At 55.2% G+C, this 26,346-nt stretch overlaps 3 protein-coding genes across 3 annotated transcripts; all 3 read left to right on the top strand.

The window, feature by feature from the left end:
* Positions 1-549: 549 nt before the first annotated feature.
* On the top strand, positions 550-6,396 carry NCLIV_022560 (Thermosome subunit, related; the record flags this gene model as incomplete). The annotated part of the gene is made up of 9 exons (XM_003882450.1): positions 550-558; positions 1,012-1,245; positions 1,983-2,230; positions 2,539-2,674; positions 3,358-3,624; positions 4,367-4,595; positions 5,049-5,410; positions 5,977-6,054; positions 6,340-6,396. The coding sequence occupies 9 exons, from the start codon at positions 550-552 to the stop codon at positions 6,394-6,396; spliced, it is 1,620 nt and encodes a 539-aa protein (XP_003882499.1).
* A 3,097-nt stretch (positions 6,397-9,493) lies between these two features.
* NCLIV_022570 (hypothetical protein) lies at positions 9,494-15,245 on the top strand (the record flags this gene model as incomplete). The annotated part of the gene is made up of 9 exons (XM_003882451.1): positions 9,494-9,656; positions 10,400-10,489; positions 11,015-11,061; positions 11,564-11,732; positions 12,194-12,255; positions 13,042-13,488; positions 14,114-14,378; positions 14,790-14,844; positions 15,152-15,245. The coding sequence occupies 9 exons, from the start codon at positions 9,494-9,496 to the stop codon at positions 15,243-15,245; spliced, it is 1,392 nt and encodes a 463-aa protein (XP_003882500.1).
* Positions 15,246-18,357: 3,112 nt separating this feature from the next.
* On the top strand, positions 18,358-24,833 carry NCLIV_022580 (hypothetical protein; the record flags this gene model as incomplete). Its single annotated transcript, XM_003882452.1, has 10 exons — positions 18,358-18,648; positions 19,542-20,171; positions 20,701-20,752; positions 21,280-21,349; positions 21,695-21,734; positions 22,079-22,143; positions 22,593-22,653; positions 23,124-23,202; positions 24,236-24,302; positions 24,773-24,833. 10 exons carry the CDS (start codon positions 18,358-18,360, stop codon positions 24,831-24,833), a joined length of 1,416 nt encoding a protein of 471 aa, XP_003882501.1.
* Between the last annotated feature and the right edge of the window lie 1,513 nt (positions 24,834-26,346).

A 26,346-nucleotide genomic window follows, 5' to 3' on the forward strand; every position in this document is an offset into this window, starting at 1 on the left:
TGCTCACCCCCCCTCCAATTGCCCTTCGCTGCAGACCTCTGACGCCCTCGCTCCTAGCGGGCACCTCTCCTTTTCTCTTTCTTCCACTTTTCTAATCCGAGGTTTTCCAGTCCCCTCGTCGCCGTCTCGCTTCTGTCTCGCCACCGCTGTTCCTGCGTCGCTGTCGAAAGTTAGGACACACACGGGAGGTCGCTCCGAAAAACACTTTGCCAGGGAACCGTTGCCTGCAAACCTCACGTGCTTTCCCAAGAAAACGTTTCTCTGTTTCGTCGTCTCTCTCATCAAGGTAAGGCGCGTGCTGCTTCTCAACCTCTTGTCTCTCCCCTGTGTCTCGTGTCTGCTCTCTTCGTTCTTCCCCTTCTTTCCGGTGCTGTCCAGTGTTCTCTTCTCCGCGGCGCTCTCTCCTCTCCGCTTCCGTCTCTCCTTTTCGTCTTTTCCTTCTTCTTCTTACCCTCCTCTCACTCATCGCTAATATTCCGGCGCAGGCTGCGCACGCCTCCGTGCGTCTTCCTCTCTCTTCTCTTGGCTGTTTTTGCCCTCCCTCACACGATGTCCCCAGTACGTGTGTGTGTGTGTGTGTCCATGGCGCCTGGGCTTTCTTCCGCCCACCCCTTCATATCCGCTCTTCTCTGCGTCTCTTCTCACTTGTTTCCGAGTGCGTCCACGACCGGTTTCTCTTTTTCTGTTGCGCGCACGTTTCTCCGCGTGGTCTTATCATGCCTTTCCACCTTCTCCTTCCGGCGTGTTCTTTATGTCTTTTTCGTGCGGGTTGGAACTTCCCCGGCAATGAATGCCGCTGCCCTAGGACCGCTCTGCTTGAAGCCGCTGTTGACTAGAGCCGACTCCTCTCCCTCGCCCGTCTCTCTTGCCACCCTCCGCTGGTTCGTTGCCGCTCCGCTCTGGTCGCCCCTTCGGGTCTCCCTCCGTGTTTTTCCTCGCTTTCGGCGAGCCTCGTCGCTCGCCGTCTCTCCCGGCCAATCCCTCTCTTTTCCACTGCGTTGCTCTCTCCAGATGAATATCGCGACTGACGAGTTCGGAAACCCCTTCATCATCCTCCGCGAGCAGGAGGAGAAGAAGCGTCTCAAGGGAATCGAAGCTCACAAATCGAACATCTTGGCCGCGTGCGCCGTCGCCGACACACTCAGGTCCTCTCTGGGCCCCAAGGGTATGGACAAAATCATTGTCGGCCCAGACGGTCAAGTGACAGTCACCAACGACGGAGCTACGATCCTCAACAAAATGCAGGTAAAGCCGCGCAACGCACGCCAGACCCCGAAAACAGACGTCAGAAGAGCAGGACCGTCAGAGGCACGCAGCCTTCGCTCACTGGTCTGTCTCTTCGATGCGTGTCTCGCCCCCGTCGACCGACCGCCGACTTCCGGTCTCCCTGCGCTTCATGCGGTGGCGAGACCGCCTCTTCTGTGTCCTCCCTGTGTTGCGCCTTGTCAGTCGCCTGCTTCTCTCTGTAGTTCTCGGGCCGCGTTCTCTACGCCTGTGCCCCTCTTTTTCTCGTGTCTCTTCTCTCGCCGTATCAAGTTCGAACTGCGCTCGGATCTTCCGTCTCCGCGCTTTCCCTTCTTCTGCGAGCTTAGGCTCGGCCCCCCGTCTCTTCCTTCGCGTGCCTCTCTTTATAAAACGACGGATATCAGGCAGCTCTGCGTCAAGAGGGGAAATGTGGAGCAACAAAAAAGTGTGTATCAGGTTCATTGGACCCCTCCGCGTTGCTGTTTTCGTGTATGGTGTACCTAGTCTAATGCGCATCGAGGCGATTGCGTGTGTCTTCCGCGTCTCTGTCTTCTGCGTCTCTGCTGTCGTCATCTGTCTAGCCTTTTTCCTGAATGCCGTTTTCTTCCGTGGCGCTTCACCACCGCTGGTGACGCGTTGTCTCCTCAGTCGATCCTTTGAGAGGCGCGAGACTTGTTCGCGTCTTCCCCATCTTTCGGCCGTGAATGCACTCGCGCCGCCTCGTCTCTGCTTTGCAGGTTGAGCACCAGTGCGCCCGTCTCCTCGTCGAGTTGTCACAGTCGCAAGACGCAGAAATCGGGGACGGAACGACTGGCGTCGTCATCCTCGCCGGCAACCTCCTCACGCAGGCCTACCGGCTGATCGAGAAAGGGCTGCATCCCCTGCGAATTGCAGATGGCTTTGAGAAAGCCAGTCAACTCGCCGTCGAGAGGCTGCGCCAAATCGTCATGGAGAAGGATGTCTACGGCGCCGACAAAGAGCTCCTGTAAGAAGCTGGAGGCCCGAGGGCGTGGCGAGAGACACAGAGAGACTCGCATAAGAGCGGTGTGCACGTGCGTCGGAAGAGGGAGTCCCCGACTGAGAAGTCGCGTCTCGCTGTACGAAAATGGTCCGGTGGAGGTTTGAAAAAGAATCCTCGCGCACCCCCCCCCCTTCGCTCCCCAGTCGAACACAAAGGCTTCCGGAGGAGGTGCGACGGGCGCTTGCGTCTGTGCGTTCGAAGCGTTTCTTCGGCGTTTCTGCACGTCTTTCCTCGCTGAGGGTCCACGCGGTTGCTTCCTTTTCCTTTTTCAGTGTGCATGCAGCGATGACTGCCCTGGGCAGCAAAGTCGTGAGCAGTCACCAGCGCCACTTGGCGGAGATTTGCGTCCAAGCTGTCCTGACCGTCGCGGACCGCGAGCGAAACGACGTCAACTTTGATCTGATTAAGGTGCGCATATGTCGATATTGCGCAATCATCTTTGTCGCAGAGGGCCTGAAAGGCATGCGTGTTCACATGCGTCCCTCCTCGAAGATATTTCTCACACTCACATATATATGTAAAGATAGGAATGGATAGACACAGATGTCGATTCGTGTGTGAATATGCATTTCTGTCTGTCTTCTGAGAACGCGCGAGAGCCCAAAAGGCTCTGCCGTGGAGATCCGCAGCTGGTGTACGCACACCTCGTGATCGCACACGTCGGAGCATGCGCGTCGTGTCTGCATCTGCGTGGATGTGTGTACATCGGTGTATTTCTGTTCGTGTCGTTCTCTCTTCGGTTTTGTCTGGTGTCTAAAAGTTCCGTTCCTGTGCATTAGCGGACCTGCGTCTCCTTCGGCTTTCTCTCCCGCTGCTCGGGGTCTTCTCAGTGGGCCTGTCTTCCTCCGCCTTTTGCCTGTTCTTCTTCTCTTTTCCTTTCCTCTGTTTTGTCTCTCCGTTTTTGTCGTCTCTCGCCTCTGGGCGCGCGCCTGTCTTTGTTCCTGCTCTCACGTTCGGCGTCTGTGTTGTGTCTCTGCTCGTCTTCGGCCCTTCCCCGCGTCCCGTCGCCTGTTGCTTCCACTCTCCACCTTCGCCGTTTCGGGTCGGGCCAGTTCCTTTTTTGTCTTTTTCTGTGCGCGGCGCTTTTTCAGGTGGACGGCAAAGCTGGAGGCCTTCTGGAGCAGACCATGCTGGTGAACGGCGTCGTTCTTCACAAGGACTTGAGTCACTCGCAAATGCCCTCGGTGACAAAAAACGCGAAAATCGCGATTTTGACGTGCCCGTTCGAGCCGCCGAAGCCGAAAACCAAGCACAAGCTGGACATCAAAACTGTCGAGGACTACAAAAAGTTGCAGGCTGCGGAGCAGAAATACTTCACCGACATGATCCAGAAAGTCAAAGACGCTGGCGCCAATTTCGTAAGGCGCAGAACGCGTCCTTGTGCCACACGATAGCGCTGAAGGGAACTGGGGGTGAAAGCCCGGGGAAGAACGACGGAGAAAGAGAAGGAACAAGGGGAAAACAGAGCGGCATTCACCTGGCCGCGCCTTCTTACACGTATCTATCATACATTTATGTGTGTCGAGTTATGCGAAAGCGTAGAAATGCCTATCTCCCTCTAGGATGTGGGAATTCGTTCGTCGCTCAGTGCATGCTTATCTGTATAGATACAAATGCATTTAAGGCTCTTTGTGAGGAACTCGCAGCAAAAGGGCGAAGCGCCACCGCAGGCAGCGAGCGCAGGAGCGGGGACGGATAAGGCGGAAGCGAGTTCGCGAGGAACGTCTCCTCGTCGATGCGTGTTTTTCTTCGTTCTTCTCTCGTGGAGGCCTTTCTCTTCTTTGCAACGAAGGCTCCCCTCTGTAGTGCCGGGCGTTCCTCGGGACACGTGGTTTTCTCCCCGGGTCTTTTCGTTTGTTCGACGAGGTGTGCGCCATGCGTTTTCAAAGGGGGCCATTTCGGGCTGCTTCCCGTCGGAGGCGAGAGGCCCGAAGATGTCACGCTTCCGTTCCGCAGTGGAGCTGTCCCTTCGCGTTTCTGTTTCGCGGTATCCGTCTGGCTAGCCGCCGCCTGGCCGCCTCGTGAAAAACTCGCGTGTCTGTGCAGAGGTCGCGAACGCGTTCTCTCCTGTCCTGCGCGTGTTCGCGTTTGTGCCTGCAGGTGATTTGCCAATGGGGCTTCGACGACGAAGCGAACCACTTGCTGCTCCACGAGAACATCCCCGCCGTCCGCTGGGTCGGAGGCGTCGAGTTGGAACTCATTGCTCTCGCCACGCAAGGCCGCATTGTCCCTCGATGGGAAGAGCTGACAGAGGCGAAACTCGGCCACGCTGGCGTCGTCCGGGAGATTGCCAGCGGCACCATGGGAGACAAAATGATCGTCATTGAAGGTAACGCCTGCGCTCCACAAATTCGCCAGTGTTCTTTATCTCTCCCCCCCGAAGAGGGCTTTTGTCTCCTTTCGTGCTCCCCGTTTTGCCTCAGCTCCCAAAAGTCCCCGCAGCGCGCGTCTGAACATACTCCCGCGCAACATGCGTTTTTTTACGTGCGTGTGTCGGCATGATCCCACGTGCAAATCTGTACGCCTGCGTCTGGGACACGAGATCGGATCGGGGGGCGCCCTGCGTTTCTTCAGTCTGTTCTATTTTTGGAGGGAGAAGAACGCGCTAGACAGGAACACACAACTGTGGCAGGGATGAGGAGTGCAGGGGTCGCGGCGCTCTGCACTGGAGGTGCGCGGGCTGTGTGGGTCGGTCCGTGCCTGTCGCGACATGCTGAGGTTTTTCGAATGCCCCCAGCCGGCACTCCCTGCGCTGTCTTTTTCGTCGCTGTGCGATTCTCAGAGTGCAAGAACAGCAAAGCCGTGACAGTCGTGGTGTACGGCGGGAACCAGATGGTGGTGGCCGAGGCCGAGCGGTCGATGCACGATGCCCTCTGCGTGGTCCGGAACTTGATTCGAGACCCGCGCGTCGTCGGAGGCGGCGGCTCGGCCGAACTGGCCGCGGCCATTGCAGTGGAAAACGCAGCCGACAAAATCCCAGGCGTCGAGCAGTACGCCGTTCGCGCCTTCGCCGACGCCCTCACCGGCGTCGTCGAGGCCCTCGCAGAGAACTGCGGCCTCTCCGCCATCGAGGAAGTCCAGCGCGTCAAAGTCAGACAGAGGACCGAGAACTACCCGTACTTTGGTCTCGACTGCATGCAAAAGGTACACGAGAAAACGCGACTGAGAGACCGCGCGCAAAAACAGGCAAAGCGAGTCCTCTCAAAAACGCCTGCTCGGCGACACAAAGTCCACATAAACCTAGGGCGCCTTTTCGAGGCCCAAGCGCGGCGGCTGTCCTCGGGAAGGATTTTTGTGCTCGTAGTAACGACTCCGTCTCTTTACCCACTTGCAAATATAAACTACCATACACTATCTAATACACTATACACATTCAAATGGGCGCGTGGAAGGAGTCTGGAACACACCGCTCGCCACGTCGAAAAAGGGGACACACGGATTTTAGATCGGTTGATACAGAAAACAGGAAACATTTTAACTCGTTGCCCTAACGCTCTCAAGTTAGGGTCACGCAGGAAACAAAGAGATGCAGGCTAGCAGGCACAGAACGAGCTCTCCTGTGCCGGAGACGGCCGCGTGCATGCGCCGGCTCGGGACTTCAAACGGCCGTTTGAGAGAGTCAGGTGTCTCCATGCTCTGGTGAGTTTTTTTGCTGGAACCCGCGCCTCTCGTACACATCTGTTTTCTCTCTGTTGTCGTGTCGCTCGCAGGGAACGGATGACATGCTGGGACAGAACGTCCTGGAAACCTTCTCGTCAAAGTCCAATCAAATCATGCTCGCGACTCAAGTGAGGCACATACGCATCAACCCACATATATGTATATGTATACGTGGTTCTTTTGGTCCCAAGTCCTTGAGGTTTCTCTGCATGCAGAAAGGTTTGTCAGGTTCTGGCGTATTCCCTCTGCTGTTCCAAAGCGTCTTCGTCTGCACATGATTCTCTCCGTGTGTGTATATATATATATATATGTCGATGTGTGGTTTCGAGTCCGTGGACAGTTTCGAGAGGCGTGTGGTGTTTCGTTTCTGGGGAATGGTCATTTGTCGGCTGTCTGTATTGGGCATCCTTCAGGTCGTGAAAATGATTTTGAAGATCGACGACGTCATCGCCCCGAACGACTATCAGTAGCGAGGGACGCCGACGGCAGAACGACCGGTTTGCTGGCCGTCTTTGGCTGCGCGAGGTGCTGAGAAGGGGCGGTCAGCGGGCCGGTCTCCCGGCGAAAAGCGGAGAAGGCGTTGCTTCTCGCGTCTAAAAAAGAAGACAAAAAGGCGTCTGAACGAGCGACTTGCTCCCCTGCTGTGCATGCAGAGTCATACGGAAAGCGGCAAGGGCGTCGGGCGACTGGCAAGCAGCGATAAGCAGGAGTCACGCGAGAAGACGCCGCCAAAGTTTTAACGGAACGTTTTCTTTGAATCCGCGGACAATGCCGAGAAGGCTAAGGGTGGCTGTCCGCTAGGTAAAGGACCGGGAGTTGGACGGAAACGCTGTATGCTCGATGCTGAAAGCGGCGAGCATACAGGCGAAGGGGACCTAGTCCCGCGTTTTCCGGTGATGTTTCCGTGAGGACGATGCTCGCGAGCTCTACTTGTGCAGCCAGGGAGGGGTTCCTTACTACCGGCAAAAAAACTTTGACGGCCGTGGGAGGCGTTCGAACGCGTGGAGTCCTGTATAGGCCGTGCGAAAGATGCGTGGCGAACGGTTAGAATCTCCAAGGAATGTCCAACAGGAAGGAGTGTGTGGGTTTTTCATTCTTTTTTTCCGCATTTTCTTGACTGCTCGTGTGTCAATCTGGAGCCGTGTTTCTTTCCCGTTCGATCGACGGTGCCCCAGTCCTGTGGCGACTCTTGGTTCGCTTCGAATCTGCTGGGTAGAAACTGATCTTACCCCGTAGCGCGCCGCTGCATGCACACGCCGCGAAGCTGGTCCCCGTGCGCGTGTAGCGGCGGAGAACAGCTGTCCCCTCCAGGGAGACGCACTCGGCGTCTGGAGCTAAACTCGGTGGCCCTTCAGCGCATGCAACGCAGACTCACGGTCTGCATGCACGTTCCTCTTCGCGCGCACTCCACAGGCCTTCTTCAGTGGCCGTCGGCGGCGCAAGGACACGCCCGCACTAGGTCCCGCAGTCCTCTGTGCCGAGGCGGCGTGCGTTTTTTGTGCGGCAACTGGGAACTGCGGACCTCTCCAGGATGGTCCCAAGCTGCCAGACAAGCCACTAGAAAACAGGAATCCTGTATGTGGCGTAGAAAACCCGCCTGTGGATGTGGTCCGCCCGCACAAAGAGACGTCTTCGTCGAACCGTTCTAGAACGCGTAAAGGATACACAGCGGAAAGTTCCGCCTCCCCTGCGCCCACCGCTGGACAGCAAGTGAATACCGGATTTCCCTTCTCTCTGAAATGTTTCGTGCTCGCCTCGCCTTCTGCAGTTGCAGTCCGTTCGGGCCACTCAGTGACATGCGAGCTGACGAGACTGTGCAGAAAGGCAGATGTCCAGACACTCCCGAGAACCGCGAAAACCCGACGATCGCTGTGTTTTGTGGCGCAGGGTTGCCGTTTTGTCTTTGCGAAAGGAGGATCGAGTTTTCTACGCTTCTGGGCGGTCTTTGCTGTAGACAGGGAAGCGTTTCTCAAAGCGTTTTTTTCTGTCGCAGTGCATACTTCTCTAGAGCGGACCGCCCGGTTTTTTCTGACGCTTCGAGATCCAAACGCCTACGCGCAACCTGGGCACTCCAATAAGGACTGGTTTTTGATGGTGTTAAATCCAGAGGTCTGTCTGCACGCCCTTCACGTTTTGCAGATCGGAGACACGCGCGTCCTCTGCGTGTTCAAGTCAAGGAGTCCTTTGTTTTTACAGCTTGTGTCGCAACCCGTAAGGGGGAACGCACTGGATCGCGGCGAAGCTGCGGCAAGGCGCCGTGCGGCCTTCCGAGCTTCCTCCACCCTCACTCACTGGAGTTTTTTGGCGTGGTTTAGTTCAAAAGGCTGTCTCCAACATCCGAGGGCCGCATATACTGCTAGAAAAAAGGAAGAGACTCACCATGTGGACCAACACGGGCTGCAACCGGACGCTCCGAGTCTGGCGCAACCTGCAGAGAAAGCCGAGTTTTCCGAACCCTCGCGTCCCAATTCTGAGTCAGCAAGAAGCGATTTCTCTTTATTGAACGATTGCTGAACGTTTCAGAGCGCCAAAGTACCCTTCTGGCCCGCACGGGTTTCCCCGGCCGAGCAATCGTGATGCATGCATGCGGAAAAAAAACCATCCACAGCGTTCCGGGAGTCCTCGACGACGCTTTTCTCTTGGTACAGACAGCGAGAGATACAGAATGGTCAAGGGAAGCGTCTACAGCTCGGTTTTGTTTCGTCTTTCTTCTCCTCTCTGTATCGTTCCCTTCTGGCCCACGCTTCCCCTCGGGTCTGTCGATCTCGCCGTCTCCGTCTCTCCCTCGTTGTCTCTGTCGCGCGCGCCCCGCTGTCTCTTGCCCATCTTCCCATCTGCGTTTCTTTTCTCACATCGCTCTCTGTTATTCCTGCTCTGTTTCAGCCTGCTCTTTCCAACTCTCTTGCATCTTCTCATCCATTTCTTCCTTCTCCCCTCGAAGGCTCCTCGCTCGCGTGGAATCTTCCCCGTTCTCTCGCATCGTCTTTCGCGACTTTCCTCGATCTTGGCAACACCCTACCCTCTCGCTCCGTTTCTGAAGCCTCTTCTTCCGCTTTATTTACTCCTTTCGCCCCTTTTCGCCAATGCCTCTCCTCTCTCTTGTCCCATCGTTTTCGTTTCCCCAGGAGTCGAATTTTAAAAGCGATATTTTTCTTTTTCAATAGGTACTAACTCTTTTTTCCACAATCTACTGCAAAACCAGGCTAGCCTTCGCTTCTCCGCCGTGCTTCTTCCTCCCCACGACGTCGCCGGTCTCCCAAGAGAAGGCCTGCATACGACAACAACAGACAACAGGACCGCTCCTCTGTCGCCGAGTGTCTCTCCGACGAACGGGATTGTTCGCTCGCAATCGAGCTTCTCTCTGTCTCGGCGCGCATGCATCGCTTGTCGGCCACTGCAGCCTTTTTTTTGTCGACATCCAGCGACTTTCCAACTAGCTCCCGTTCGCGAAAGGCGCCTCTGGCGAGCGAAGGCAACTTCCCTGCCATCTTTTCTGTCCCCGTTTGGATTTCCTGGGGAGCTCTGTCTCGTTCCCTTGCCGCACGCCGCCGGCATTAGGAGACAGCCATGGTGTCATCCGCAGGAGACGCGGGGGCGAGTGAGCCTGCCGTGGAACGAGGCGACGGTGAGCGAAGGAAGCAAGAGCGCTCAGAAAAAAGTGTCTCTGACCTCGCCGCGAACATGATTGTCGACGTCCTGCCGGAAGCGAACTTCTACGATTCGGACATCGGTAGGTTTTGCCCCAAACACAGCCCGCAACGCCGTGCTACCGTGATCGAGAGAGACAAAAGGATGAAGCAAAGACGCCTCTCACCTCCTCCCGGTGGGCGTTTGGAGTCCTGTACGGACGCTTAATCTCTTGTCTTCGCGTCGAAGGGTTGTCAAGCGTGCGAGTTCCCCTGGAGCGAATAAATTCTGGCCGTCGATTACGCGTTGGTCTTTCTTTTTCAGCTACGGTGTCTCGTCTCTCCTTTCGTGTTTTCGTCATCCTTTTCAAGCTTCCCCACCTTCGTCTCAGACTGGGTTGTGCGTCCTGTTCGATCCCAAGGTACAGGCGCGCCAGGAGAGCCTTTGCGCTGCCTTCTCGTTTCTCTGGAAAAACATACTCTCCGCTTTGCCTGGCTTGAGTGCGGCTTCTCCTTCGCTGTGACTGTCCTTCCATGATTTTCTCCGCTCTGCCTTCGCCTTCTTGGTGCATCGGCTCCTTCGTCCACCGTTGCCAGTGTACCTGCTTTCCTGCGAAAATCTCGAATTCGGGGTGGCGAAGCACTCTGCTTTGTTTCTTGTTTATGGCTCTCTATCGGCGTGTGACGTTGTCCGTCTGCTGTGACGTCTGTCTGGCTTCTTCGTCTGTCCCTCTTTTATCGGTCTCGCATATATTCCCGTGGCTCTTGTTTCTGCTGATAATGTGGCACTAACAACACACGGGGTCGAGCTAGGACTGTCTGTTCTTGGTGCCCGCTTCCTCCGCAGTCTCGTCATTCACTCTGACGCCTGAAGAAGTGAAAGAGGCGCACACCCTTGTGGAGGCGAACGACCAGCTTCTGCCCCAGTTCACCCTAGGTAGGTCCCGTGTCTTGGGAGGTCCAGTCCCTTTTCTTGCTCTCTCCCTTCTCCCCTCTCCTGCCGTCTCTGTGTCCCCCGAGAGCTCTCCTGGTGTCCTGGCGATGTTTCCGTTCGTCGCTGTATCCTTGCTTGTGTCTTGTCGTCTTCTGGGGCTCTCCTTCCTCTCTGGGTTCTGCGCCGCTTGCTGTCGCATCTCTCTGATTCATCGCGTTTTTGCCTCCTTTCCCACGTCACCCCCGTTGGTCCTTCTCTTTCTCGCCGACTCTCTTTCCTCGGCGATCTGCCTCCTTCGCAGCGCCATCTCCTTTTTCTGTTCCTCTGGCGAGCTTCTTCGCGGTCGCGTCGTCTCGCACAGCGTGTGCGTTCGCTTCACTCGTTCCGTGTCTCCGCGTTCTTTCCCACTGGGCGTTCTCAATGTCTGAGTGCGGCTGTCAGCTCTTTCTGGGGTCTCCAGCGAAACAAACACCTTTCCCGCATCCCTGGTTTGTTCGCAATTCTTCTCTTCCTCTTTGTGCTTCGCAGAAAAGCTGGAGCGCGACGCCGTGAGAAACTGGGACGTCTTCTACAAGGTTCGTGCACGCAGAGAAGCTGGGCAGAAAGTGGATGAGGATCCGGCGAGACGCTGGAAGACCTGGAGACTTCGTTCCCGTTTTCTCTCTCTCTCTTTTCTTCTGGGCTGCCTTCCGGCTCCCAGTTCTCGCTACTGTCGCTCTCTGGTGTGCGTGTCACACGCTCTTGGTGTGTCCGGGTCTCTTTTGACCGTTCTCTTTCTCGCTATTCCGTCCTCATCCAGTTCGAGAGCCGAAGCCGCCCAGTGAACAGAACACTTGTCGTTCTCTGGCTTCTCGCCAGCTGCTGGCGTGGAGCAAAACACACACTGGGAGGGCGGTGGATTTCCCGGCTTTCCTCACTCCTAGTCTGGTCTCGCGTTCCCTTCTTTCGTCTCGGCCCTGTCGCTCCTTGGTTGGATCCTCGACACCTGAAATGCGTCAGTGACTGGAGAAACGCACAGGGGGCACGGCCTTCTCGATCTGCTCAAAAGTGTACTGCGTTGCGTTTGGTCCTGTGCAGCACAACCAAGACAACTTCTTCAAGGATCGGCTGTGGATAAAGAAGGAATTCCCCGAGTTTGCCTTCTCGGGTCCTGACCCTGCAAACGGAGCAGGGAAAGACGCAGAGCCGCCCCTTCTCGTTGACGTCGGCTGCGGCGTAGGCAACGCCCTCGTGCCGATTCTCAGGAGTGAGCGCGGAAGGTCGTGGTGCATCTGTGGCAGCCGAAAACGCACAGGCGGCGTTCCATCTATATATGCATATATGTACATGTATAAGCGTATTTGGGACGTGCATGTCGTTCCAGAGGAGTATGGAGCCGTGTGTCGCCGAGTGTATGCTCGTGTTTCGTGAAGAAAGAAGCCATGCCGAAAGGGGCTTCTCAAGACCGTGGGCTTTAAAGAGGCTGCGGCCCCCAGAGCGCTTCGTTTCTGGCATCGCTCGTCCTCGGGGGAGGCGATTCAAACGCGAGAGAGAGTCTGGTCTTTTTTCTCACCCTTGCGGCTCGTCGCGTTGCCTTCGTCTTAGTCTTTTTTCGGTTGAGCATTCTCCGGCTTTTGGCGCGAAAATCTTCTTGGATTGCGGTGGACGGTTTTTCTCGCCGAAGCGGTGAGTGTCTCGAGCTGTGTGTGACGTCTCCTTTTATGTCAGGCTTTCCGCACCTCCACGCCGTCGCCTTTGACTGCTCGAAGCGCGCCGTGCAGCTCTTGAAGGTAAGAACCCTTACCTCGAGAGCGCAGGCGACTCCGGTCGTTCTAGTGGAACGTCGAAACGACGAAAACCGTTCGTGCCTTCGCGTGTAACCGTAGGACGACCGGAAATGGCCCAGGAGTTGTCGACACGCAAAAGTGGCCGGCCCTTACCCGAAAGAGGAGAGGCGCGAGACAAAGAAACCCGGGGGAAGCAAACGGCAGCTCGTGTCTCGGGAGGGTGCCTTCCCGCTCCCAGAGTCTCCCATCTCGCACGGTGGCTTTCATACAACGTGCAAGTTGCAGGTGTTGCAGTTGGTCAGTGGTACGCGAATCGCGGAAGCGGGTCTTCGCTCGTTACGCGTGTATCAGCTTGTTGACGCTTCCGCGCGTCTCCTTGGGCCTTCCAAACGCTAGGGTTACCTTTAATACGCGACAGCATTCTGGAGTCATCAGCTGGATCGCCGGCGGTGTACATCCCCGCAACTCGTAGTATATACTCCCCAAAAAAAGGTCGTTTGTATAAACCTCGGAATCCCATGTATCAGTGTAATGGGGAGGAGTCTGGCTTCAGTTGTTATCTGATTGGCAGTGCATGTCCTGAGGACGTAAGAAAGAGGAGCGGTTAGCCGCCATTAGACGCAAGAGGTTTCGAAGTCTGGAGAAGCCCGCGTCAGTGGTGGCTTTCGTCCTCGACGTCGACCCGACTCGTTCTCTCCACGAGTCGGTTTGGATGTACGTCAGTTCCCGAGATAGCTGTGGGTGGTCCTTCTCAAGGTTTGTTTGCTGCGGCTGTTTTCCACGCATCAGGAGCGATGGGCTGCGCGAGTAGCGTCTCTTCCCCGTCGAGGGTGCCGTCGAGGCCAAGCAGAAAGCGAAGATGCCTCCACGGCTTCTCCCTCTACACCGTCTCGTGCCTGTCGATCTTCTGCCGCCTCTTCCTCGCCTGCGTCTGTCTCGTCTTCCTCTGCCTCTCTTCCAACCCCTCATGTGTTGACTCCTCCAGCAGACTTCAAAAACCCGCTTTTCGATGAGTGCCTCGCGGAGTCTGCCGAGCCTAACGCGGCGCAGCCTCCCACAGGCGAGGTCCAGGATCTGGAGACAAGTCTTAGAGAAGACGGCAGAGAAAAGGAAGAAACCGAGCGCGAGCAAGAAGGCGAAAGCGACGAAGAGGAAGAAGATATCGAGAGCTGGGAGCTCAGGAAGGAAAGAGAAGCCAATAGGCTGCATCAAGTTATCACCCTGGACATTACCGAGGTATACGGCTCACAGAACGGCGCTTGTCAAAGCCCGTTCGTTTTTGTACCTCTCTAACCCGTTGTTGCCTCGTCGCCCCTACGCCTTCTCCGTGCCTCGCACGGCTGTTCTTTGCATACCTCTGCCGCCTCTCCAGTGCTCGATTTTCGTCTCGCCTCTCTCTGTGTTTTGCTTCCCTCGCGTTCCGTCTTTCGCAGGGACGTTTGCCTCTCTCTCTCCTTATCTCCCTATCGTCCGTCCGGTGGCAGCTCTTCTCGAGTTTGTTCTAAGATTTCTGAACTTACGACAAACACAAGCTAGAGAAGAAGCAGGATGCAGTGCCGAATGCGGAACAGTCCATTTGAGTCACTCGCACAGCGCCTCGTGGTACTGGGAAATGGATCGCGGTATACAGTAACCATAGAGACATTGGTTATCTGTATCTCATGTGAATTGAAATGCACATGAATACGAAGAGGGAGGCGCCTTTTAGCTGTGCGGTTTCTTTGAATGTCTTTCAAGTCCTCGCACGTTCGCGGTAACTTTCCTTCCTTGCTGCCGCAGCAGGTGCCTGTCGCGGAACTCGAAAGGCCGTGTATCTGCCTCAGTTGCGCATGCGTGTGTCGGCTCTTGGTCTTTCTCGCAGAACGACGTCCCGGCGTCGCTTGCGCCTCCTTCCTCGGCCGACTACCTTCTGCTTCTCTTTGTCCTCTCTGCTCTCCATCCGCGCCACCACGTCACTGTGGCCCGACGGTGCGCGTCGCTGTTGAAGCCGGGAGGCATTATCTTCTTCAGAGACTACGGGCGCTACGACTTGGCGCAGCTTCGATTTGCCAAGCGGGGCAGATCTAAGGTCGCAGAGAACGCCTACGCGAGACATGACGGCACCCTCGCGTGTTATTTCCTCACGGGTACGAGAAAGAGGGGGGCACGGAGCACAGGGGGAAACAGGAACGGCGGGAAGTACGCAGAAAGCGTCGGGCACTGCAAACGGCCGTCAACTGTTGCGGTTTCAGGGTTGCGTCTCCTCTCAGCGTGGTGCACTTTTTCATGTGGACTCACACTCTTCCTTCTCGTCTCAAAAAATTGTGAGAAGGGAGTGGAGAGCAGCCACGGGTAGGTATCTCCGCATGTATTGTTCAAATGTGTTTATATATGATATGCCTGTCTTGGCATCCGAATGTACACAAATAGATGGCTGCAGCCGTCGACAGCTGAATGAGACGCGTTCGTGTCTACCAGTGTATCGGGTTACGTACTTGTGCCTTTGGGAACAAGGATGTGGCCACGATGTCCCTCCATTTGCTGCGTTGTCTCCGCAGACGAGCTTCGAGATCTCTTCTGTCGAGAGGCCGGCTTGGAAGAAGTCGAGAACAGGTAACGCGTCGCTTTCCGTTCCCGCCCGTGTGCACCCTCGGGGTTTCCTCGAGGACACTCGCACGGTGGGGATTTTCTGAAAAAAGTTGCTTTGGTCTCGTTTACGTCCTTGAACTGCGCGCCGCCGTTGCGCGGGGAGTCGGGCTTTCTCTGCCGCTGCCGTAGCCGGATCGTGGTCTACGGGTTTTTTCTTGTGAATCTTTTATGTCTGTAGAAAGCCTGCGGTTTTCACTGCGTTTTTCGCACTATTCGCTCGACTCTGTGTTAGAATGAGACTTGTTTTCCCCGTGGTGTGCTGTCATCCAAGGTACTGCCTCCGTGAGTTCACAAACAGAAAGACCGAGGTGAAGATGCGACGCATTTGGATTCAAGCGAAGTTTCGACGCCCCCTCGAGCCGTAGATTGACCCGGCAGAGAGAAGGACCAGAACTTTGGCGCGGTCAAACACGTCCTGACGCAGAAAGGGCCGATGCTTCGGTGTCTTCCGACCACCAACTTGTATGGGGACGTCTGTTCGCATCTGTATGTAGCATGCGACGTCTTAAACGTAACTGCGTACAATGCTCGAGGAGGAAAACAGCTATACGGTTTCCGTGACTTCCCAGTTCTGAAAATCTCCGGCAATCTCGTGCCGTCTCTGCCTATGCGGTTGTTGGTGAGGTTGGCGAGTGCCATGGCCGCCGTCGTTGCCTTCTGCTAAAGGCCGCCGTGAACCGCTCTCTTCCTGCCATAGCGTGGTTCTTTTCACTAGAGTGGGATTTGCGTGTGTTCATGGGGACGCGTATGCTGGTGTACATGCCTGCCTGTGTAGTTTTGTAGTTCTGCACAAGAGTGGTGGTACGCGGTTCTTTGTGGTGCTGTCGCCGTTCGGCTTCTCCGTGTGAAGATGCCGCCGAGTTCGGAACCGTTGTTTCCCTACCCGTGGTAGTTCCTTAAGGATGTGAAAGTCTCGCATGCCGCGCTACAGCGTGAGTGGTACGCCGAAGCGTTTTTGTGTTGACGTCTAAGTCCTACGAGAAAGCCCCTCCTAGCCACATTGCGTTTGACTCCTGCGGGGAAATCCAAGAGGGTTACCAACAGGACACGTGTCCTTCCGTGGATCCGACGTCGTGACGGTGGTAACGTCACGCGTTTTCTTACACACACCAGCGTGGCTTCTCTCTGTTAGGTCCGATCACCGACACCATTATGCTTGATTGTAACAAATCCAGGATGTGCCATGTGGACCAGTCAAGCACGCGCATTCCACTGTGCAGGTATTTTTCCTGCATGTTTAAAAAACTGGAGTGGTGCTTTAGCAGTGCACCTGGGTAGTATTGCATGCAGTGGTAGCAAATAACACGTACCTACAGCAGTCGTAGTGGACCGGTCAGTAGCGAGAGTCTCGGCTCTTGGATTAGCGTCATAAGGGGGAATATTGCTTTTCGTTCTGCTCGTAGCACCAATAATAGAAGCAGGAGTAATATGTGTGGCGGTTGCTTCCTAGTAAGGCGGATAAATACCGCAGGCTTAAGCTCATGTGGCTGCTAGCCTCCCGGGTTAATGGCTGTGATTCACGCTGGAGAGCCCTGTGTTGCTACTCGGGCCTAATGAGTTCTTCTTAGAAAACATCTGTCACCTCTATCGTGTAGTCAACACATGGAGTCGCCGTTAAGGCGAGACGCGCTGCCAAAACAGGGTGACCCAACGCAGCTGTAACATGGCTGAGAGACGGTAGCAGAAATAGCGTGAGTAGCGGAGTGTGGTTGTGGTGTCCGTGCAAGAGAGCGGCGAATGTTAGCGGCGGCCGTGGAGAGCGGGGAGTCCCGGGGATATTTATTACACGACTAGTGTTAGCAGTATACAGAGGCGTAGAAGCAGTTGTGGAACTCGGGTAGTTCTGGAACTGGAGTAGTTCTGGAACTGGGGTAGTTCTGGAACTGGAGTAGTTCTGGAACTGGAGTAGTTCTGGAACTACTTGTGGGTCCAGGACGGGTTTTAGCCGACCGTCAGGTGTGCCGGCACCGCGACGCCTCACCTCTTTCGTTGGCATTCTTCTTGGCGCATTTGCCCAGCGGGACTTTGAGTGGCTAAGCAGGCCGTCCGGAGTGAATCTGAAACGAGAAAGAACGTGCACACACAGGCACAGGCGCGTGTCTTGCTGTCCTGGCCTGGGAGGGCGGCGACATACAGTTCCACCGTCTCCTATCCATGTTTTGTTTCGTTTGCCCACACAGACAAGGCGCACCTAAAGGTGGAAACCATGTCATTTTCAGCCTCGCTTGCTTTCTCAGCGCATTTTCTGTCGGTCTGCGCATGTGCATTCCCGGCGAACATGTTCTGCCTCGAAGGCCGCTTTATTCCGCAGCTGCTGGTCTGCTTTGTTTCGTCACAACCCTACGAGGTGTCTTTCCATGTAGGCACCAGAAATCTGGTGATATTGTTCATCTGGCGCCGAGAAAGCAAAGCTTGTTCCTTCCTTGTTGGCCCCACATGATGTCTCGTTGAATACCTGGCGCTGCACGTTTGCTGCAAACGTCGGTTGGAGACGGGGCGCGTAGCTGCATGCAGTTCGTACACATGCACAGCTGCCAACGTCCCGTGTGCGTTAGAACGCAAGTTTCTCTTGTGGCGCGCCACAGAGGCGTTTTCGTTTCTCTACGGCAGTTCTTTCTCGAGATCACATCTTCTCTGTATCTGAGCAGGACGCAGAGGGAGGCAAGAGTTCTTTGTCTGTTCTTATGCCGCGTCGAGCGTCAATTTCAATCTCGCTGCTACGTCCTCGTTGAACGTCTTTCCGCCGCTAAACCGGTACATCCCCTTTTTTCTTTGCTGTTCTCCCGAGTCCAGAGAAGGGAGGCTGAGTCTTCTTTCGAACTCCCTTCCGTCCGCTCTACGCTCTTTCCTCTTTCGTCCCTGGCACGCCGTTTTCCGTCCAAAGAAATGCTTGCTCGCGGGTCTCCCTGGAGGCGCGTACTGCCAGGCCGGCTGGCCACGAAAACCGCTGAGGGGACCATTTTCTCACGATGCCGCTCAGCATTCTCGTGTGACACGAAGGGGGCGGAAACACGGAGGCCTCCCCCTTCGGCTTCGCAAGCAGAAACGGTGCCTGGGGAAGGGCGGCCGAGCGACTCCAGCTGGCGCCAGGCGAGCGGAGACACCCGCCACGGCCCGGGTCCCGATCCTACCAGAGCAGGCGAAAGGTATCTGACTTTCTTTCGAAATCGAGCTCCTCAAGAAGGTTATCCCCTGCCTCTTGAGTCTCTGTTCTCTCGCCCTTGTCAATTGAACTCGCTCAGTCACTCTCCCTCTTCCTCTCTCCCTTCTCTCTTCTCCCGTTTCTCTTCCTCTGCCCGTCGCTCCCGCTCCTCTCTTCTCAGCTTCTGTCCTTCGACGCGCTCAGCGCGGCAGATCCAGTTTCAGGTGTTCGAGCGGTATACGTGTCCGCCGGTGTCCCTTTCCCAGCACGAGTCTTCGTCCTCAGTCAGTTCCCTTGCGTCTTCTCCCCCCTGTACGGGCGCGCTTTCTTCCGGCATGTCGTCTGCTGCTCGGCGGCCACACGTTCCTCTGGAATCTTCCGTCCCTCCGAGCGCCTGTGGATCTGCGGATGACACGGGCGAAACCTGGAAATGGAACAGGGGGATCTCTTCTTCGCACCAGTTAGACACCTTTCCAAAAGGTGCTCTGGCCAGACAACCCGGCCTCGCCTCGCTCGTCTTCTCTTCCTTTCCGCAGTCGCTCAGCTCTCCTTCTCCCTCTTCGAGCATTTTCTTCCTTAGGCGGCTGCAGATCTACCCACAGCGCCGTGTCATCGGTCACCGCATTGTAAGCAGAAATCCGTTGCTTCTCTTCGCGTCGTTTACTGTTCGTGGCGATCTGGTGTAAGGACGAAAACACTGTCTTATGGCAAACTGATGTCTACTCTAAACGCTTCTGAACGTTCGTGGCTTGCCACCATCTGGTCATTGCTGAGCACAGAACCCCGGATTTCGATTGGCGACTCTAACCTATCTCTAGTCAAAAGCGCAAGACGGCGTGTACAGGCTGTGCGAAGTTATAAAAGAAACACTCTGCGCGTGTATCTGCCTGTTTCTATCGAACGCGTCTTCGATACCGAGGTAGATAGACACTGGAACAGTATTTCACTTCGGTAAGGGCCCGTGAGATCTCGGAATCCATGCGTAGCTCTGCTGTTGACACGTGCGTTTTCCGCGGCCTGCTGAACGGGAGCAACTCATGTTGTAGCGTCTTCGCCATTAACACAGGAGATCAATCTGAGCGGTATCAACTGTTTACCGAACGCGCTTGGGAATATCGGCATGAACACTTTCTCGATTCCGCGTTTCTGCGCCGTAGTTACGAAAGTCGGTCTCAGTGATCCGACAACTCCAAGTGGTAGGATTGTCGCTAAACACACAACAGAGCTGACGGCTTTGCGTCCTGTCCGTCGGTGCCGCGTGCACCGTCCTGAGCTAGTCACTTCGCCATCGGCTGGCGTTAGGTTTCTCCTTGTTCGCCCTCGCCTTCTTTCGAGTGCGAAGTGAAGGTTTCTGCTGTGGTGTCGCCGATCCCGAAGAGTGCTTCAGCCCCCTCCATGACGGGGCTGTCCCTGCGTCTCCGTTCGGGTAGTTTTCAGCCATTTGTTTCGAAAGGAGGTGGTGCTTTGTGTTCGCGCCCGCATGCGGTTGTGTGTGTTGTTGTTCGGTACTTTCGTTCAGGAAATTTTTCGGGGGAAACATCGACGTCGACGAATGATTCCGCCGCGGGTTCCGCTTCACCCTCTCGCGGCGAACACGTCCGAGGAGACGGCGTCCAAAGATATGAATCTGTTTGAGACGTATCGCGACCTCCAGCTCCGGTGGAAGAAGACATGTCGGCAGCGAAAAAAGAAATTCAACATTGCGCGCAAGTGGCGAATGCCGCGAAACATTCGGCCCCTTCCCGACCCGAGCTGGACGCTCGTCTTCCACGTCAACCCTCGCAACGGCTACCGGCGAGGCCGAGGCAGCTTCGGCAGAGACAAGGGGACAGCGGGTGCGCAGAATGACGCCGTGGTGGCTTCGGGCGACACCGTTGCGGAGGCTGGCCACGCGGAAAACGAAGAGCACCTGCCTTCTTTCCGGCGGACTGGCGTCGATGAGGAGGCCGCAGCCAAGGAAGAAGAAACTCTGTTCCAGTTCATCGCGCGCCACCCCGAGAAGGGTCAAATCGAAGGGAGCGGACGCCCACAAGGTTCCCACGGCTGGGGCAAAGGCGCGCCCCTCCCGCAGTGGCTGCACTTGCTCCAGCGAACGCCCCAGGAAGAGCTCTTCTGCGTCATGAAGAGCAACGTGTCGACGCAACACAAGGTAGGCATGCGTGGCCTCCCCCTGCGCAAAGTCGTCGCCCTCGTTTTTTGTGGATAGGCGGAGGACGGAGGGCGGTACGCAGGAAAGTCCGGCTGGCCTGCACCACGCGATGCGTTTCCACTTCACGCAGCACAAGGCAGTTCCGCTTAACTAGGGACCGGTAGAAAGTGGAGGCAAAACCCAGAGGGTCACTGTGTCAATATCAACACTGTGGGCATACACAGAGTGCAAGGACTGCTGTAGGTGCACGGAGAGATGAAATTGTCGACTGTCCTTGTCACCTAGAGGCCGTGGTAGCAGGCGGCTTCAACTGCGAGCGCCGGGTTCGCGAGGAGCTGTCCGTCTCACGCGCATCTGCTTTCTGGAGGCAAATGCATGTCACGGTGTGTGCACACGTAGCAGCGCCAAGTATAGGTATATCAAGATGTGGCGTCGTCGCGTTCTCACGTGCTGCGTGCGGTGACCCGCGACTGTCGGGTTCGTGGTTATCCGCGTCACCGGCGAGGCCGTCGTTTGCGTTGCTTCACAGGTCACTGCCGGCGATTTGATCCAAGCAGAGAAGCTACACCGCAAGCAGGCAGGTAAGAACCCCAAGGGGAACGTGGAGGGCGTCAAACAGCAAAGGACGCCAGCTCCTCGCGGGTGCTCAGTGAACGCATATGCGCGATGCCGTCCTGTCTCTCTCTTGTTTCCCTCTGGAGCCTTCTGTGGCAATTAGAAAAAGGCTTTTCGCGTTTGGTATTCAACTGAGCGCGAGGCTACATTAAGGTTATTCCACGTCGGTTATGTTCTAGGCGTAATATATGGATTACTGTTATCACTCGTATTAACAGCCTGGTCCACTGGCTTCCTACGGTGCCTGCGCTCACTACCACGTCTCCGAAGGCTCCACGTTCCTCCAGCCAGCGTGAAGAACCGACTTAGAGTTTCATGTGCCTCTACCTTTTCCACGACGGGGCGACAACGCTGCAATGTTTCTTCCCCTCCATCCAAGGGGCCAGAAGCATACGTGAGTGTCCGTGGCGTACGCGAAGGGGATTTCTGTGACCTCGCGGTCCACCATCTTTGTCGTGTACGCGGCGTCTGTTTGATCTCTGCGCCTGTGCAGGAGACAAGGTTGTCTTTGGCACGGTGCTCCTCGTTGGGTCTCGCGATTGGACCATCATCGGCAAACCTACGTAAGCCCCGAAACGTGCTTCACCGTCTTCCCCTCCTGAGGCTACCGTCCACGCACGCAGACGCCGAGGGAGACATGGAAGCGTCTTTTGCGGATTTGTGCGGCAGTCTGTCCGTTTTTCTCGGTTCCCAGCACTCAGGAACAAGCTTTCGGGCATCAGTGTTTCAGTGTTGTATCCAAAAATGTGTACGCCCTCATAAAACAACGAGGGTAGTTCCGAGAACGCATCCCGTAGCGAGAATCTGTCGATTCGCGGTCTTGGAGCTTGTGGTGAATTTCGATTCAAGACGCCAGGGCAAATGCGGCCACCCACAGTCTCTTCACTCGTGTCTGTGTTGCTCCTTAGGGTGCCGTTCGCGAAAGTCGAAGCAACTGTGGAGGAACAAGTGAGAGAAAGGGGGCGGTTCCGTGCGAAGACGTCACGCGCGCCCGAAGGGGAGTTCTGCTCTCTCGTGAAGTACGCGGAAGCCGCGCGTTTTGGACAGGAGGGCGCGGGGAGAAACTCGCCAGGACTCCGCCTTGCAGAAGGCAGTGTGAAGAGCAAACGAGCGACGGCAGAACTGCGTCTCCACTGACCTGCGGCCAGGGGTGCTTTGGTCGCCCGATGAACTCTGCTGGTCATTTAGGCCGAGCGAAGCTGCGTAGCGGTCTTCGTGGGCCGCCTTACGCTATAGGGCAGCGCAAAAATGGGGTACCTGTCCTGTGTCTTCTATTCCTGTTTCCTGTGCAGACTCTCGCTGGGGAGACGCTCAGTTTCTTCTACAGAAAGTCTCGACGCGTTTCGCGCTTTCGGAGGTGAGCTTCACTGTTCAGATCCTAGCGCAGCAGGCGCTCCTCCGCCTCCCCCCCCCTTTGTCCTCTCCCGTCGAACGGATACTGTTGTGTCTCTTCCAGGGAAGTCTCTGTTACGTGTGTTTTGTCCTGATGCAAAAGTCCCCGTTTCAGTAAAGCGGTCTGTGAGACTGTTTTCCTCGTGTCTCCAGACGCGCGTATCCGCACCATTGTCCTTTCCATTGTCCGTATTGGTTTCACACCGGCAACTTTGTCGGAGGCACAAATATGAAGACTTTTTGTCCCGAGGAACGGAATCTTCGTAGCATCCAGAGGAAAAGGAAATAAATTTCCTCAGCAGTGGCGAGCGAGGCGGGATACAAAGCGCAGCCCACGTTCAATCTTGCCATACCCACCACTTTCATGGCCCCTTCCTTCTGAAATCTGAAGGCCTGTTTTGCTACCGTCTACAGGATTCGTCACTGTGTGACCATGCTCCGCGTCGACCGCATCGTCGTCGATCCAACTATGGCCGTAAGATGACCGCTCTTCCTCCCCTCCTAGCGGCAACGATCGTTCTATCGCCGGGACCTATAAAGCGCGTGCGTTGCTGTTGCATAGGCCCATCCGAGGCTGCTTGCTTTCTCTGGATCAGAACAGTCAAAAGCTGAACGTGTCATTCCCTCCGCTTAGCAACTGCGATTTCGAATGGTCGCACGAAACGGTCGCGTGTCCGTGGTTGCTCTTCCTCATTCCTCGCTCATCCCTGCCTCGGGAGACTGGCAAACAGACGAGCAAGCTGTGATGTGCCTGCTGCTATCATAATTTCAACCAAGAGAACCACAAACGACCGAGCCCGACACGGATATCCACGAGCATACCAGTGCATGCATACTCCCTCAACGTCAAGCCTCTTTCCACTTCTGACTCGCAGGATCACTGCTATTTCCAGTCGTTTTCAAAGTATTTTTTCCGAGAGTTCTCCGTCGTGTCCGTCTTCACAGGTGGACCCCCCGGCGCCGAAGCCTGACCGACTGCTCGACCTGTGGGCGAACCGGTGGCTGTATCCCGACGAGCTCGAAGGTACGTTACAGAATTGAGAAAACGCGAGGAGTGAAATGGACCGGTAGCGTTCGCGGAGGATGGTCGACACAACCTCCCATCACGAGTCCAGCAGTCTGGATGGCCGTGTTCTCGTGCCCGACTCACCAATATTCCATCAGGGAGGAATCCGTCACTTGGTTAGGGCCGGTTCCCGGCGGTGTTTCTTTGTGGGAGCTGAAGGGCTGACCTCACACCAGGCGGATGGTACGCGTAGCCAATTAACGTCGTGCTCACAGGTCACAAGGGTGGCAAATGGACTGCGCTTCCCGCTCCAGTCCCGGTGGCCCTTTTGACGCGAATAATATTGTGATCAGGCGCGTGCCACTCAGGGGAGCACAGCACAAGCGGAGATTTTCCTGATTCCATCGCTGCTTTCCTCCTAGTTTTGAGGCCTGCATTCTCGCGCCATACCTTCCGATTTCTTTCTCGAGCCAGTCCATTAGAAATCCGGCAAAGTAGGTGACCATTTCATCGACTGCTGTGTGGATCTCTACTGTTGTCCGGTCCCTCACAAATGGCAGGCGTCAAGCGAAACGAGAGCGGAGAACCAGTTGTCTCTGGTGAGCTTTGTCTCGGGACTGCGTCAGGAATCTACCCTGGTAGATGAACAGTTTCGCAGAACTTCCTGCAGGGGAGGATCTTTTTTCGACTTCTTTGCTGACTCGCTCCATGTGTGCTGCGACTTAGGAAGCAGAGCACTCACCGACGCCAGACTTATCACCGACAGAAATGTGGAGCAACTCGGTTGCGCGTAGCCAAATGCGGTCTCCACAAACACACGCAGGCGTGTATGTATGTATGTATGTATGTATGTATGTATGTATGTATGTATGTACGTATGTAAGATGAAGTACGTCGCTGTGTAGTGCGGTTTTCGACTTCCGTGGGCGCGCGGACTGTCACGTCTTCGATGTGGCTAAAGTGGAAGGACTGTTGCTTGAAGCTGCTTTCGGCTTCCTACGTGCTCAAGGATATCAACGATTTTTGTGCAATAACTTCACTCCTTGTGCAGAAATCTACGACGGGCGAGAGCACCAAAAGGGGTCATACCAGCGCCGCGGTCTCACAGCTTCCTACCGGTGAGTCAAGAAGCGTCCAATGCTTTTTCTGCCATCCTGAAGAGGACATTCGGGATACGAACAACAAATGGCTGAACTTCAACCGAAGCGTTCCAAAGACGTGTATAAGTGCGATACGGTACCCGTTTCTGCCACCCGAGTGTCGGAGACCCATTGCAGGCGTAAAGCCGTAGTCTCGGAATGATGTGTAGAACATATTTGTTCTAGAAGCTGCTGCGATGGCGCTGTGAATAGACAGTTGCGTAGGTAGGTGTACAAGTGGATAGACAGTGTCGAACGCAGTTTCCTCCGACTGCGGATGCCGGTCCGGGATCGCCTTCATACTCCCGTACTTTCTTCGTCAGTGCAGTCAAAACGGCGCACACCCGATATAATTATATGTTTCCATTTCTGTATATATTTTCCTACCGTTATATTGCGTTTTTAGATGAAGAGACGAGTCGGCAGAGAAACAAAAACCCCCGTATGAGTGGCTGGATATTGTATGTCAGGTGGTACCCGGATCCTCAATCGGCGCACTGGAGACCTTGAGGACAGATGCCGGCTCGGCTGGCCTCCGGAAGCCAGCATAAAAATATCTTCACTCTTCTGTGAATAGTTGCTGTTCGTGAAGAGAGAGAGGGGCATTTTCTTGTAGTGCCTGTCCCGGTTAGATGGGTATGCGGTCGCGTCTGTCCACCGGCATTTGTTAGCCTTTTCAGAGTGTCTGTCATCAACCTTCTACCCAAACAGTCCAAGCCTCGTGGAAAGGACCGGAAAACAAGAGCGTTTTATCTTAATCTGCTCGATTTCAACGTTACTGTGTTCTTGAACACATCCTGAGCTTGTACTCCGTACGACAACGGTACCCCGGAAGTCCCGCACTGGACCCCAATGAAACTTCCTTGTTATCATTGTTACAGCCTAGAACAGAGAGACTCCTGCAGCCCATGTACCGAACCAAGGGTTTCCTGAGGAACTCCAGAAGAGCCACCCCAGGCAATGTTGCCCTGTAACACCTCACCACATATTGAAACCACGCTGTTCTTTCACAGAAGCGAGACACAAAAACATCTTCAGACAAACTATTATGGTCCTTTGTTTGAGGTACAGGGTCAGTTATTCGTTTCTTAGAGCCTTCTCTCCATTTATTGTAATTCAGGACACTTCGCAGTTAATTCGCAGAATTACATTCTTATGGTATTGGCCCGAAAATAGAAATATCCACCATGCAACCGCGGATAGATTAATACGTACATCTATCAGATATTTACAGGTCTCCACAAAACGGTATTCGAATCTCCACCAAAGCCAACCTGATGCGTGTCCCCTTCGCTGGTTAAGTATACGATGACTCCAGGACTACGCAGCTGCATTGTCCGGCATATGACCTTTCTTCCACAGCTACATTCGAATCGAAAGCAAGTGTAAATGTGGCTCTACCCTGTGCCTCCTCAGGAGTGCTAGCATCGGCAGTTCAGTTTTGTCGGGTTGTCGAATTGTGTGTTTGATTTTTTCCAGTGAAACCAGAAAACATGTCCGGTGCTCCTCTCCTCTGGAGATATGACCTTTTTAAATGTCTGTCGATGTACGTAATACTAGAGCTGGCGTCCAATAAATAGAGAGAGTGGCCCGTCACTACTCTCTCTGTTAAAAGCGGAGCGAGAAAATTGTGCACGCTTCCTTCCGTCTTGTGGCGGGTGACCGTGTTGCGATTGCTGGCAGCATGCAAGACAAAGCTGTGTGCCGGCAGTCCTCGGACTTCCAGACCCAGCCAGGAATACCACCAGCAGGACGCCAGGTATCAATGATCTCTCTACGCTCACTGGTTTCCAATATTTTCCCTCCAACAACAATCAGATACTTCGATTGTGCTAAGCGGTCTCTCGATATCGATGATTTACGACGCCATGAAGTTCCTGGCAGACCCTCCGGAGCTCCCTCTAGCTAGCATTGGGGTGATCGAGCACTTGCGGAATTCGCGGCTCTGCTCCCGGCCTTTTCTCGAGGGAACTACTCTAGGATAAAGCTCCTTCGGGAACATTTCCTTCTGTTTTTGAAGAGA

The sequence above is a fragment of the Neospora caninum genome, chromosome VIIa, assembly GCF_000208865.1.
Source record: "Neospora caninum Liverpool complete genome, chromosome VIIa".
Taxonomy (NCBI): domain Eukaryota; phylum Apicomplexa; class Conoidasida; order Eucoccidiorida; family Sarcocystidae; genus Neospora; species Neospora caninum.